At 38.7% G+C, this 13,870-nt stretch overlaps 1 protein-coding gene across 1 annotated transcript in view; it reads left to right on the top strand.

Annotated features, from left to right (window-relative positions):
* The window catches only part of Yme1l1 (YME1 like 1 ATPase), a 42,382-nt gene that overhangs the window by 10,514 nt on the left and 17,998 nt on the right, over positions 1-13,870 (top strand). Inside the window, exons 5-7 of the mRNA XM_021155376.3 lie at positions 1,933-2,042; positions 6,793-6,943; positions 8,973-9,056. Coding sequence (XP_021011035.1) covers positions 1,933-2,042; positions 6,793-6,943; positions 8,973-9,056 — 345 coding nt within the window. The remainder of the gene's footprint in view (positions 1-1,932; positions 2,043-6,792; positions 6,944-8,972; positions 9,057-13,870) is intronic.

Genomic DNA, 13,870 nt, shown 5'->3' with positions numbered 1-13,870 from the left:
GAAAGATTGCCAGGATTGGGCCAATCATAGAGCAAATATAGGAATTAACTTTTAGGTTACACCATTCCTTATAGGCACTGCATTAGTATATGTATTTGGGGGAATCTATTTTTCAAGACCTCTGGTTTGGGCCTTGATGCCAAAGAAGAAAAGTAAGCTTGCTTTGGTTTTGAATTGTGTATACACTTGTCTTCATTCACATAATTCATGATTTGTAGTTTCAGTACATTATTGCTTTGTTAGTATTGAGGAAACATTTGCTTTCTTTCTTTTTTTTTTTTTTTTTAAGATTTATTTAGTTTTAGTTATATGAGTACTTGAAGCTGTCTTCAGACAAATACCAGAAGAGGGCATCAGATCCCATTACAGATAGTTGTGAGCCACCATGTGGTTGCTGGGAATTGAACTTAGGACCTCTGGAAGAGCGATCAGTGCTCTTAACCGCTGAGCCATTTCTCCAGCACCTAAACATTTGCTTTTAGTACTGCCCAGTATATTCTTATTTACAAATAGAAATGGGAGCCATCTATGATGATACACAGCTATAATCCCAGCCCTTGAGAGACAGAGCAGGACCAACATGAGCTATATAACAAGACTGTTTTAAAATGAAAAGTACTAGATACTAGGACTCTCCACATTTGAGGAGAGTACTTAGCATGAAAAAGAAGGAACCGAATTCAGCAAGGACCAGTAATCTTCTGAAGAAATGGCTAGTGCTGAATGCAGAAGGGTAGTTAAGGCAGGTGACACTTGTGTGGAGAATTTATGGAATTCTGCAAGGTTGATTATCAGACAGTAGAGCTAAAATATAAGCCTACCTGAGTACTTAGAATTTCAGTCAGTTTGCAAGTATTATCTCATGGCTGGCGAAAAAGTCAGTACTGAAATTAGTCCTTGAAGCCCTATATGAAAAATCTTCATAGAAAATCCTTTTAGAAAGTAGTTTTTTATGTCACTGTTTAAACTTAATTTCACTTTTAGGAATTTAGTCTTCATATGTTTAAAAAGCATGAAAATTTATTGTAGTATTATGTTTGGCAGTGAAATGGTTGGGGATCTAGAATTAGAGCTTAGTGTAGCGAGCATGTTTAGGGTGCTTGAGCTATGACTTCAACCCTCAGCAGCAAAAAAGCAAACAAAAATACAATACTCTCAAAACAGTCTTTAGTGTAAATTAAAAAATTGTAAATGACCATTAAACTGAATGTACTCTGTTGTATTCTGAAATATTTCCATGGAGTTGAACAAACTGTATTTCTAGAATGATTTATTTGACACCATGTCTCACTATGTAGTCTAAGGGACTTCATGGTCTTCTTGAGCTGCTGGTTTTCTTGTTTCATCTTCCTGTGTGCTGGGATTATAGGCACATGCTAACTTACTCCACTTCAAATCCTTTTTGGCAGGAAGAGTGTGTGTGTAGCTTGTGTGTGCTCTTGGCATTAGAAAGGCTAGAAGATTGTGAACTCCAGTGTAGCAAATAAGTAAAAGATAGTATGTATGTACAGGCATTTAAGAGTAGTTACAGAATTATTAAGAATGATTACTTTGGAAAATAGACTTTAAATATAAGAAATTGATATTTGGTTTGATATTTTTTCATACTAGAAACAACTATCAAGAAGATTTAAAGTTAGTTGTTTATATTTAATCAATTTCAATAATTTAGCTTTTGTTTTTTGGAAAGTGTCACAAATTACTACTTTGTTTTTTATGTTATATTATAAATCCTCTTTTTACTTTTTCTCCTGTCAACATGAAAAAAAATGTTCAGAGGTGTTGGAAAAAATGTAAAGCATATGGAAATGTCAACAGAATTAACTTTCTAGAACTTAGATAGTAGTTAGCATGTACAGTTATGAGTTAGACTTTACACTTGATCATTTTCCTGTATTACAGCTGCAAATTAACAGGCACTGTTTTGTTCAGTTTTCATACAGTCTCGGGGTTTCAAAACGTTGAAATCAAGGACACGACGTTTGCAGTCTACCTCTGAAAGATTAGTAGAAGCACAGAATATAGCACCATCATTTGTGAAGGTAATTACTTGTTTGTAGTTTAGAAAGTAGTAACTTTCAACTATTGAGACCATAAACTTCATTTTCTGGTTGATGGAGCCCTCACCCTGTTTCTCTACATCACTGATAATTACTTAATTAATTGTGCTTATAAATCCTTAAACACAATTCTCTTCTTTATTCTTGAGAATTTCGTACATGTAGTTAATGAAATATGTCTACCTCCTATTTTTTATTTCAGCTTCCCATATGTTTTCCCATCCTTGTGTCTGCCTCCCAATTTCATATCTTTAAAGTTAAATTTTTTTTTTTTTTAAAATATAACCTACTTAGTCCAGTTGGTGCTGCTCATATATGCATCTGTGTGGGGTTATTCACTGTAGCATGGATATTCTACCAGTGGCCACATCCTTATAAAAAGATACTCAGTAAGTGGTAGCTCTGGAAATTCTCCACCGCAACTATGTCAGAATTTTGGTTGGCTTGATCTTGTGCAGGTAACCTGTTGCTGTGAGTTCATGAAGGTTATATCTGTATCATACCTAGAAGACAGTATTCACAGCATTCCTTCCTGTGCGACAGCTCTTAAATTCTTCCTGCCTCTTCCTTCATATTCCCTGAGTCTTGCTGGAGAGGGGTATTTGATATCGATGTCCTGTTTAGGGCTGAACACTCACTCATTCTCTTATTTTTAGTACCTTTACTAGTTTTGTATCTTTACGTTGGCTGCTGCACAGTGCAAAAAGAAGCTGTCTGACCAAGGTTGAAAGCAGGCCAGTTCTATGGTTATAAACATAAATATTTAGAAGGCATTTGAAAGCATTACCAGTTGGCAAAAATATAAATAGCAGATTTTACCCTAGAATCTATGACCATGGGCTTTTTGATGAGGATTACAGTGCCAGGCATGGAATTCCCTTCAGTGGAACAGTCTCCTCTCAGGAAGAGGTTAGGTGCCTTAGTAACAGTCATGTCTATTGTACCAGTAGGCTTTTCTTGCTTGACTGGTCAGTATTGGAGCATGCAGGGTGTAGAGCTGGTTAAGATCATTGATAGTTTTCTCTCCCAGAAACCTGCATTGTACCTTCTAACACCATGAAAGCTAGCACACATGAAGGAAGGTTCTCAATTTGAGATTGATTTTCTATGGACTGATAACCAACATGTGTGGTATCTATAGCAATTGAGGTTTACTGTGTAACAAGGATAATGGCAGTAGCCTGTGTTGTTTTGATGATCCCTAGGGCCTCCCTGACCAATGGCATGTAGAGAAGTCTCTCATTCCTTGTATTATGACTTAATTACTTATATATTTTGAGAAACACATTGTCTATCTATGCAAGATAATTTCATTTGAACTATTTTTTAAGTTTTAATTAGCGTACCATTGGTTTGTATCAGGCTTTTGTCTACATCCTTAGTTTTGGTTAACCCCCATCTACCTGCCTATATCTGCTTAAGCTTTAGCCTCCACTTCTCTCCCCTCCTCTTTCACTTCACAAGTGCTCTATTGTACCTCCACATATTTTTAAATTGGGGTGTGAGGTATAGCTTTTCATGTACTTATACTTTTAATAAGCGTTAGCTTTCCTTCCATTCCTGGTTTCCCCCATACCCATTAAAGCCTTTCTTTCAAAAAGATTTACTTATTATATGTAAGTACACTGTAGCTGTCTTCAGATGCTCCAGATGAGGGTGTCAGATCTCATTCCGAATGGTTGTTCTCTCTGGCTCTGTTTGCTCCAGCCCAAAGATCAATCAATCAATCAATCTATTTATTTATTTATTTATTTTATGTAAGTACACTATAGCTGTCTTCAGGCACTCTAGAAGAGGGGGTCAAATTTCATTACTGATGGTTGTGAGCCACCATGTGGTTGCTGGGATTTGAACTCAGGACCTTCAGAAGAGGAGCCAGTGCTCTTAACCGCTGAGCCATCTCTCTAGCCCCATTAAAGTTTTTCTGCAGCTAATATTCCACCTCTCTCATTTTGGCTATAATATTACTCTTCCTTAAGGTGTGGATGTTGTTCTTCTACATCTCCCTTCCTCCCAAAAGGCCACTATCTAGTTTCTTTGTTTTCCACTTAGGCTCCAAGTTAAATACACAAAACAAAAAAATTGAAGCTAGAATCTACATATAAGAGAGATCATGCCATTTGTTTTTCTGGGCCTGTTACCTTAGTATAATTCCGCCCCCCCCCCATTTCATACATTTACCTACATATTTAAATTTTTTTTACAGCTGAGTAACAGTTCGTTGGGTATATGCATCTTTCCTTCTCTCTCCCCCTCTCCCTCCCCCTCTCCTTCCCCTCCCCCTTCCCCTCTCCCTCTCCCCCTCTCCCCCTCTCCCCCTTTCTCCCCCTCTCCCCCTTTCTCCCCCTTCCCCCTTCCCCTCTCCCTCTCTCTCTCCCCCTCCCCCCTTCCCCTCTCCCTGTCCCTCTCCCCCCCCTCTCTCCCTCCCCCTCTCCCTCTTTCTCCCCCTCCCCCTCTCCTTCTCCCTCTCCCTCCCCCGTCCCCTCTCTGAGAATGGTTTTCCCACATAGCCCTGACTAACCTGGAATTCACTATGTAGACTAGGCTGGTCTCTAACTCAGAAGAGATTCATCTGACTGTGCTTCCTAAGTGCTGGGATTAAAGGTGTGTAGCACCGTGACCAGTTCACATTTTCCCTATCAATCCCTTACCATGTAGGTTGAGTCTACTTCCTTACTATTAAAAGTAGAATAGTATGTGTATATCTCTGTAGTAGCATATAAAGTCCATTAGGTGTCTGCCCGTGGTATAGCTTAGCTATGTGGCTGTTCTATTTTTAGTTTTCGAGAAGTCTCTGGATTCCAGAGTGGCTGTACTAGTTTATACTTTGACCAACAGTGTATAAGGGGTTCCCTTCCCAAACACCTACACCAATCTGCGTTCCTCAAGTCTTAGTTTTAATTTTCCTTTTCTTGAAGGCTAAATATGCCAAACACTTTCTAAAGTGTTCATTAGGCATTTATATATCCTTTTGAGAATTTCCTGTACAGTTTTGTTGCTCAGTTTTTAACTGGGTGCTTATTTTCTTGACGGTTAGTATTTTGTGTTCTTTCGTATGTTCTAGACACAAACTCTGCCACATGTGTTGCTGGTAGGTATATCCTATTCTATGGACTTTGTCTTCACTTGCTTGTTAGTCTCCTTTGCTGCACTGAAATGTTTTGAGATCCTATTTGTTTATTATTCTTACTTCTTATGCTACTGAAGTCTTATTCAGAACCGTGAGTATGTCTGCTGATAAGTGGAAGCCTTATTCCTCATTTCTTTCTTGAAGTTTCAGGGTATTGGGTCTTCCAGTTTTTGATCCATTTGGGCTTGAATTATATTCACGTTAGAAATAGAAATTATTATTTATTTATCTTTTGCTTTTTAGAGTCCAGATTTCCCAGTACTGTTTGCTGAAAGGGCTGTCCTTTCTTCAGTGTACACTCATATGTCACTTTGCTGGGGAAGCGGAAGTCCTAGGGATTGAACCTAGCTTTTATACATTCTAGCCAAATGATCTGCTGCTGATCTACACCACTAATCTGTAATGCTTCTCTATTTGTTTTGTGTGTCTTGTTTTTTTTTTTTTTTTTGAGCAGGGTCTCAGTCTGCAGCCCAGGTTGTTCTAAACCTTACCATGTAGCCTAGTTTGGCCTCAAACTCAAGACAAAACTGCTTCAGGTTCTCAAAGCTGGGATTATAAGTGTGAGCCACTTTGCCCAGCTAACATTTCTTAAAAATTTCCCTTCCTCTTTGTTGCACTGCCATTCATAGACAACTATAACATTTTATTGCTTGGATTACTCCACTGAGTACTCGTTTAATCCTTTGTTTCTACTCTTGCTACTTCAGTCTTGCCTCCAAACTTGTATCATCATTGCTTCTCATTAATTGCATTGCTCCGCTTTATTACTCAATATAGCCTTACATAACACAGTGCTTTATTGTACTTTATTTACCATTTTTCTGTTCTCAACTTGAATATGGTTATTAAATACCCTTATTCTCTTCTTGGCATTATGTTTACCAGGTTATTTACAGTTTTTGGACATTATTTCATATTGTTCTTTCACATTGTTTGCTCATGATGTCTTTTTCCTGTGTATATATTTGTGTGTGTGTGTGTGTGTGCGCGCGCCTGTGTGTCTGTGACAGTTTTCTTCAGCCCAGAGTGGCCTTGAACTTAAATCCATCCTCTTAAGTCCTAAGATTACAGACCTGTGACATGATGCCTTTGACTATATGACTTTTAGGGGAGGGGCGAGGAAGTTGGAGAGATGGTTTCATGTAGCACATGACTCTTTGTGTACCTAAGGGTTACCTTTAACTTTGAGTTCTCCTGCTTTTACCTCTCATGTGCTGGCATTGCATACTCTTGCTGCCAAGTTCAGTTTATGTGGTTCTGTGGATGAACCTGAAGGCCTCATGGATGCTCAGCAACACTGTTAACTAATCCACATTACAAAAACTGTCAACTAATCTACATCTCCAACCGTGTGGTTTTGATCCCATTCTCTTGATGTTTTGGTTACAAGCCTTGCCTTTAACAGCTGAGCCCTAGTAAGAAATTCTGTTTTCCATAGCTAGCAGTCATTATATTGCCATACATATTGCTTCTAGCAGAACATCAAAATTTTTTGTAAAGTATGCCTATTCGTTTAGTTTTGTCCAGTAGATTGAAAATCTCTAGACACTGCCTTATTTCTTTGTATCTTTCTGACACTGTTTTATTTTCTTACATTTTTAGGGGTTTCTTTTGCGGGACAGAGGAACAGATCTTGAGAGTTTGGACAAACTTATGAAAACTAAAAACATACCTGAAGCTCACCAAGATGCATTTAAAACTGGTTTTGCAGAGGGTTTTCTCAAAGCTCAAGCTCTTACACAGAAGACCAATGGTATGATGAGTAGGAAGGATAGTTGGAAAGATGCTTAGTCCTCTCCTTAAAGTGTTAGAAAAACTTTTCTTAGTTTTAAAAGTTATCACAGTGTGTGTGATGTGAGTGAAGGTGGGCTGCTTGTGCCACAGCACACGTGTGGAGGTCCCATGACTTTGGATGTCAGTTCTTTCCTTCTGCTTTCCTTCCTTCCTCTGGATTCTAGCACTCTAACTCAGGTTGCAAGGCTTGCAAGGCAAGCTTTTTCCTGCCGGAAAATCTTACTGTGCTCTAGAAACTTAAGAAAATCAGTTTCAATATTGGTCATGATCCACCATAAAACTTAAGATTTCCTAAGCTGTATGGGAATGGAAAAAAAAATATAGGGTGGGAATTGTGCCTTGATAAATACAGGGTTCTTAGAGAATGTCCTGGTAGCCGTCTAGTTTTTGACAAAAGTAATGATGTGCGTTAGAAAAAAAGATAACCTCTCAACTAGTAGTGCTGGGAGAAATGGATAGCCACATGTAGATTAATGAAATTAGATCCTTACCTTTCACTTATATAAACATTAAAATGGAGCGAAGACCTTAATGCAAGATTCAAAACTCAAACTTCTGGAATAAAACACAAGTATAACACTTTAATATACAAGCATAGGAAAGTATTTTCCAAGATGGACTCCAGCAGTTTGTGACACATGGGAGTATATGAAATTAAAAAGCTTGCACACAGCAAAAGAAATCAGGAACATAAAGTAACGTTTTCTATAATAGAAGAAAAAACTCTGCCAACGTGATGAGATTAATGTCTAGAATTTATGAATAATTGTTCAATTTTTATTCACCATAAAACTCAGTCATCTGATCCGTAAATGGTTAAATGAATTGGACAGTTCTCAAAAGAGAACTACAAATGGCTACTAAGTCTATGAAAAAAGTTCCAAATTCCTCAGCCATTACGGAAATTCAAATTCAAACTCTTCTGAGATTATCTCCAGTCAGAATGGCTGTCACTAAGTAAACAACCACTAATCAGTATCAGGGGACCTTTGTAAGCAGGATACCTACCTGGTGGAGCCCTTAAGAACAACATGAAGATGCCCCAGGAAACGGAAAAGTGAACTGAATATAGTCCAGTTATATTTACCAGTTTTGAAATTGTAAACAAAGGAATCTTAAGCATGGCGTAGAGGTGTTTGTACATTTGTGTTTACTTAGCTGTAGGGATGGTAGCCAAGAAATTAGAGCCAGCCCAAATATCCATCAACAGAAAAATGTATGAAAATGTGATATTTATATATAGTGAGATTTTATTATTCAGCTATCTGGAAGTATGAAATGTCACTTGCGAGAAAATGGATGGGTTTGGATATTATTATATTAAATAGGAAAGCCAGACTCTGATAAATGTTGTATGTTTATTTTTATGCTGTGTGAGGATTTGTGTACATGTATACATTTGTTTGTTTTCTAAGTTGGAGGGGTCGGGCTTTAAAGGGAACAGGAGGGACAAAAATTGCAGTAGTTTTGCATGCAGAATCGAAGGTAAACTGTATGAGATACATGTATATGAATAATATGAAAGTAGGACAACTGTTGTAGGGGAAGGAAGGTGACCAGCAAATAGAAAACACAAACACACACACATACACATGCATAAACACAGACACACACACCAAGAAATACATTAAAAACCTTAGTCTGTGTGCTAACTGAAGATTGTCTCATACCCAGATTAAGCCCTCATGTAAATTATACCAGATAAAACTGTACAAATACTGGTTTTCTTGCTAACAAGTTTACTTCATAAATGCATGTTAGTTGGTGGTCAGGGCAAGGTGGGTGGTAAAAATACACTTTCAACTTTTCAATAAACGTAAACTTTAAAAACAATTTTTTGTTGTTCTGAGGATTCAACATTGGGCTTCAGGCATGATAAACATTCCACCAGTGACAATATTCTCATCTTAAAGTCTTAACTAATGCTTGGCCATAAAGGTGTTATATTTCATTGTTGTCATTTAATTCAAGTCCTTTTCCTCTTTCAGATTCCTTAAGGCGAACTCGTCTGATCCTCTTTGTTTTGCTCCTGTTTGGCATTTATGGACTCTTAAAAAATCCGTTTTTATCTGGTAAAGACTTTCATATATCTGAGTGAATTTATTTCCTCCTTAAGCATCTGGCTTTTATATTCTTTACAATTGTAACAAATATTTCACTTACTATCCTACCAAAATTTTCTTTTGTTGAACTTAGAGTTATTGTTAATGGGGAAGAATATTTGAAAAGTAAGGTCCATTTAGTTTGACTTTAAAAAAAATTAGTATACCATTTGTTTATGCTGGGTTTAAAGTAATATTTTCAAAATTCTACTTCTGTGGCTACTTATATCAGAATAATAAGTTATTAAATGAATAATTTTTTCCTTTTTTTAAGATTTATTTATTTTTATGTATATGAATATACTGTAGCTGTACAGATGGTTGTGAGCCACCATGTGGTTGCTAGGATTTGAACTCAGGACTTTCAGAAGAGTACTCAGTGCTCTTAACCACCGAGCCATCTCTCCAGGCCTTAAATGAATAATTTTAAAATTAAAACTAATATGTCCCTCATAAGATTATTATTCACAAAACTCTGAAAACCATTAAAGAATTTTTTTCTCCATCCTTTTTTTTGAAACAAGAGTGAGTGCTGAGATTAGAGACATGTAATTACATGTCTAATTTATGGGGCACTGATGGATGATCACCACACCAATAGAGCTTTATTTCAGCTCTGAGAAATTTTGGACTCAAGATTTCTGTGACTTAGAGCTCCAGGTGACTGTAAGCTCACTGAGTAACCAAGCATGACCTTGAGCTCCTGGTGCTCCTGACTACCTCCTGTGTGCTAGGGTTACAGGGTTTGCAGCCACAGAGGCTTTGCTTGTTTTTGCACAGCAGAGTAAAAGCTAGGGAGTTGTTTGCAGAGTAGAGAGTGTAGACAAGATTATAACCACATTAATCCACATTTCAGGCAGTCTCCATTTCTAAAGCCTCTAAAAAGACACTGTTGGCACATTTTCCTGTCTAGGTGACTGAGCAGCTCATTTGGGTTTACCTTTACTGAGGAGCTCTTTGAGGAGTTCTTTTTTAAGATCTGTGAGTGTTTTACCTGTATGAATGTATGTGTGCACATGTGTATCTGGTTCTCGTGGAGGCCAGAGAAGGGCATTGAGTCCCCTGGAGCTGGAGTTTAAAGTGATTGTGAGATGTGTGTGGGTGCTAGGAACTTAACCCAGGTACTCTACAAGAGTAGCTAGTGCTCTTAACTACTAAGCTATCCCTCAAGCCCCCTGTGTCTGTATGCTTCATCAGCTTCCAGCTGAGTCATAGTAATCTTGTCAAGTTTAGCTATTTAGTGGTGACCTTCTGCATAGTTCAGAACAAGCCTTAGCTCCCATAGTCTGACCAGTAGTAGTCCTTCAGCTCAGTTCTTGGTTTTAAAAGCTGATTATGAATGAGGAGTCTATCCCCGGATACCCTCAAGCCTGCTGATATCCATCCAACCAGCTACTTAACAATATACCCTGAAGAACTGGGACCCTAAAATCACTTTGGAGATGGGTTATTCAGTCTGGCTAATAATAATAATGTATAAAATGGGGTGTAGAGATTTTTGCTTTCAAAGGCCTTAGAAATCAAAAGAACTTAGGCATTTACTACTACAGGGTTATCTGAGGGAGAAACAACAGTGAACTAGAAAAATAACATTAAACAGCAGGTAAGGGTGCAAAGTTTGGGAGTAGTGCACACCTTTAATCCCAGTACTTGGGAAACAGAGGCATGTGGATCTCTGTGAGTTCAAGTCCAACAGTTACAGGACAGTCAGGGCTACACAGAGAAGCCCTGTCTCACAAAAACAAAAGAAAAAAAAAAAACCCTAAAAGCAAAGACTTTTGACCAGTGAGATCATATATTTCCACCATGAAGATCAAAATCAATGATATCTAATTCCAATCCTGGTTTTATAAATATCTGGTAACTGGATTCATGGTGCACACATTTACTCTCAGCAAGAGGAAGGTATATATCTAAGTTGAAGGGTAGTCTGATTTATATAGTAATTTCCATGCCAGCCAGAGCTATCTATATAGTGAGATCCTGTCTCAAAAAACAAAAGCAAAGCTCACAAAACAAAAAAAAAAACAGTAAAAAAATTTATTTTGGTTTATGTACCAGTTTCTGTTTGGTTTATGTAATGAGTTCATAATAGCAGGGATGGCATGATAGCTGGAGACGAGCAGGAAGGTGGCTGATCACATTTTCATTCATGCAGAAAGCAGAGTGAACTGGAATTGGGATAAGGCTATAAGCTCTCAAAGCCTACACTTCCACCAGGAAGACTTCTTGTCCTAAAGATTCCATAACTTCCCTAAATAGCACCACCAACCAAGGATCAAGTGTTCACATACCTGTGTCTACTTCAATGTTCTAATTCAAACCATCCCAGCTCTTAGTCCCCAAAATAATTAGCCCTGGATGGCTTGGATAAGGATTGACTGAAAGAGCTCTGTGCTCTAGAGTTAAGATGTGTATTTTGGGATAATAGTTGGGCCTTGGGCTTAGAGACTCAGCCTTTGTCAACAAGTATATCAGTTACTATTCTCATTGCTGAAACAAAATGTCTGACAAAAGCAGCTTTAAGAAGAGATTATTTATTTTGGCTCCTCACAGTTCCAGGATAGCAGCAGCTTGAGGTAGCTGGTCACATTGTAGCTTCAGTCAGGAATCAGAGAGAAGTGAAATGTTGGTGTTTAGTTCATTTTCTTCTTTTTATTCAGGACAGGACCCTCACCTTCATTTAGGTTGCTCTTCCTATCTCAATCCAATTTAGACACTCCCTTGTAGGCATGCCCAGAAGTTTCTCACCTAGAACCTATCAAATTGACAGTGATAAACATCACAGTGTTGAAGTCCTTGTTAGATATTCTAATTTCAATCATTCTAATTTTCTATTGCTGGGATAAAACACTTAAGCAACTCGGGGAGGAAAGGGTTTATCTGCCTTTCACTTCCACTTTACAATTCATCATTGGGGGAAGTTAACACAGTGTGCAGCCTTTTTTACACAGATAAGGACTACCTACCTGCCTAGTGATGGTACTACCTACAGTGAACTGAGTCCTTCTCCATCAGATGGCAATCAAAGAGTGCCCCATACTCTTTGTCCGCAAAGCAGTCTGATCAAGGCAATTCTTTTTTAAAAAAAATAATTTGTTTACATCCCAAATGCTGTTCCTACTCCCAGTCCCTTCTTTACTGAGTTCTCCCCTTTTCCTCTGAGAGGGTGTGACTCCCCCCACCCCCCCATCCTCCTACCCTGGCAGTTTAGGCATATCCTCTTCCATGAAGACTGAACTGCCTGTGTAGTACAAATGTGCTGGGAGCAGAGAGTGGGACTTATTACAACCTGTGAATGTTCTTCTGTTGGTGGCTCAGATTTTGAGAGCTCTCGGGTCCAGTTTTGTTGACACTGTTGGTCTTCCTGTGGGGGTTCCCATCTACTTCAGGGCCTTTAGTCATTCCCCCAACTCTTCCATAGATGTCCTCCACCTCCGTCTAATATTTGTCTGTGGGTATCCACTTCTGTTTCAGTCCACTGTTGGGTAGAGTCTCACAGAGGTTATCAGAGGTTATTCTAGGCTTCTAAGAGTATCATTAGTAATGTCAGGGATTGGTGCTTGCCCATGGGATGGGTTTCAAAGTTGAGTTGGTTGTTGGTTGGCCATTCCTTCAGTCTGCTCCATTTCCTGCGTTTCTTTTAGATAGAACAAATTTTGGGTCAAAAATTTAGTAGTTAGGTTGGTGTTCTTATCTGTCCACTGGGGGTCCTGCCTGGCTACAGGAGGTGGCCTCTGCAAGTTCCATGTCCCTATAGTTGGGCATCTTGGCTAATGTCATCCACAGTGACTCCTGGGAACCTCCCCTATCCCAGGTCTTTGGGACTTCCTAAAGATTATCCCCTCCCTCCACCCAGGCAGCTGCAGATTTCCATTCATTCTCCTGGCTCATTGGGCCTCCTGTCTCTCCCTGCACCTGATCCTCCCTACCCATTTGCCTACCCATTCCTCTCCTACCCATTTTCCTCCCTCCCTCTACCTCCTAAGACTATTTGTTTTCCCTTCTAAGTGAGATTCAGGCATCCTTGATTGGGCCTTCCTTCTTGTTTACATTCTTTGGGGTATATCATGAGTATTCTGTACTTTATGGCTAATAGCCACTTATTCAAGGCAATTCTTAATTGAGGTTCCCTGTCACTCTTACCAGGGGATTTTAGGTTGTGTCAGGTTGATAGCTCTTAGTAGAACATCAGAGTTTAGGCAGGAGAAAATGTTTACACTTAGCTCTAATTATAGTTTTAGTTTCTTTGAATGTCTTACATGGCATGTCAGTAGCCCACACTTAGAGTGCAATGGGAAAGCTTATAAGGACTGAATCATTCTTTGTCCTTTTAAAAATATATACTAGTTGTTTGTTTTATATTGTCATTAATCTACTTTTTGTCAGTGCTTTCCTGCTGGGTGTTTAAAACCATATAGGTGGCCAAAAATTTGCCTATTTCCTTTTTACTGTGAAGACTCCTTAGGGTTCCTTTTAGGAACTTAGGGTGAGCCCCTAGGCGTGTCTAGTTTTTCTTCCACCCATATTCTGTGGCATATCCTGAGATGGATCAGGGTTTCTGACCACATGGATTTGCATGGTAACATCAGAGTCATTTTGTCTATAATGATCATTCTATTTGCAGATTGTATGCTGGATAGCATCCTAGAGTCTCCAACCATCTCTGATGGAGAGGAGCAGTGAATTACTGGGGTTATAACACTGTAGTACACCTTTAGGGGTATTCTATCCTTTTCTGGGACCTTGCTGATGTTGAATGACAGGCCAAATATTGGCTGTCC

The sequence above is a fragment of the Mus caroli genome, unplaced genomic scaffold, assembly GCF_978045245.1.
Source record: "Mus caroli unplaced genomic scaffold, Mus_caroli_1 scaffold_2, whole genome shotgun sequence".
Lineage (NCBI taxonomy): Eukaryota > Metazoa > Chordata > Mammalia > Rodentia > Muridae > Mus > Mus caroli.
This window is presented reverse-complemented; position numbering and strand designations above follow the sequence as displayed.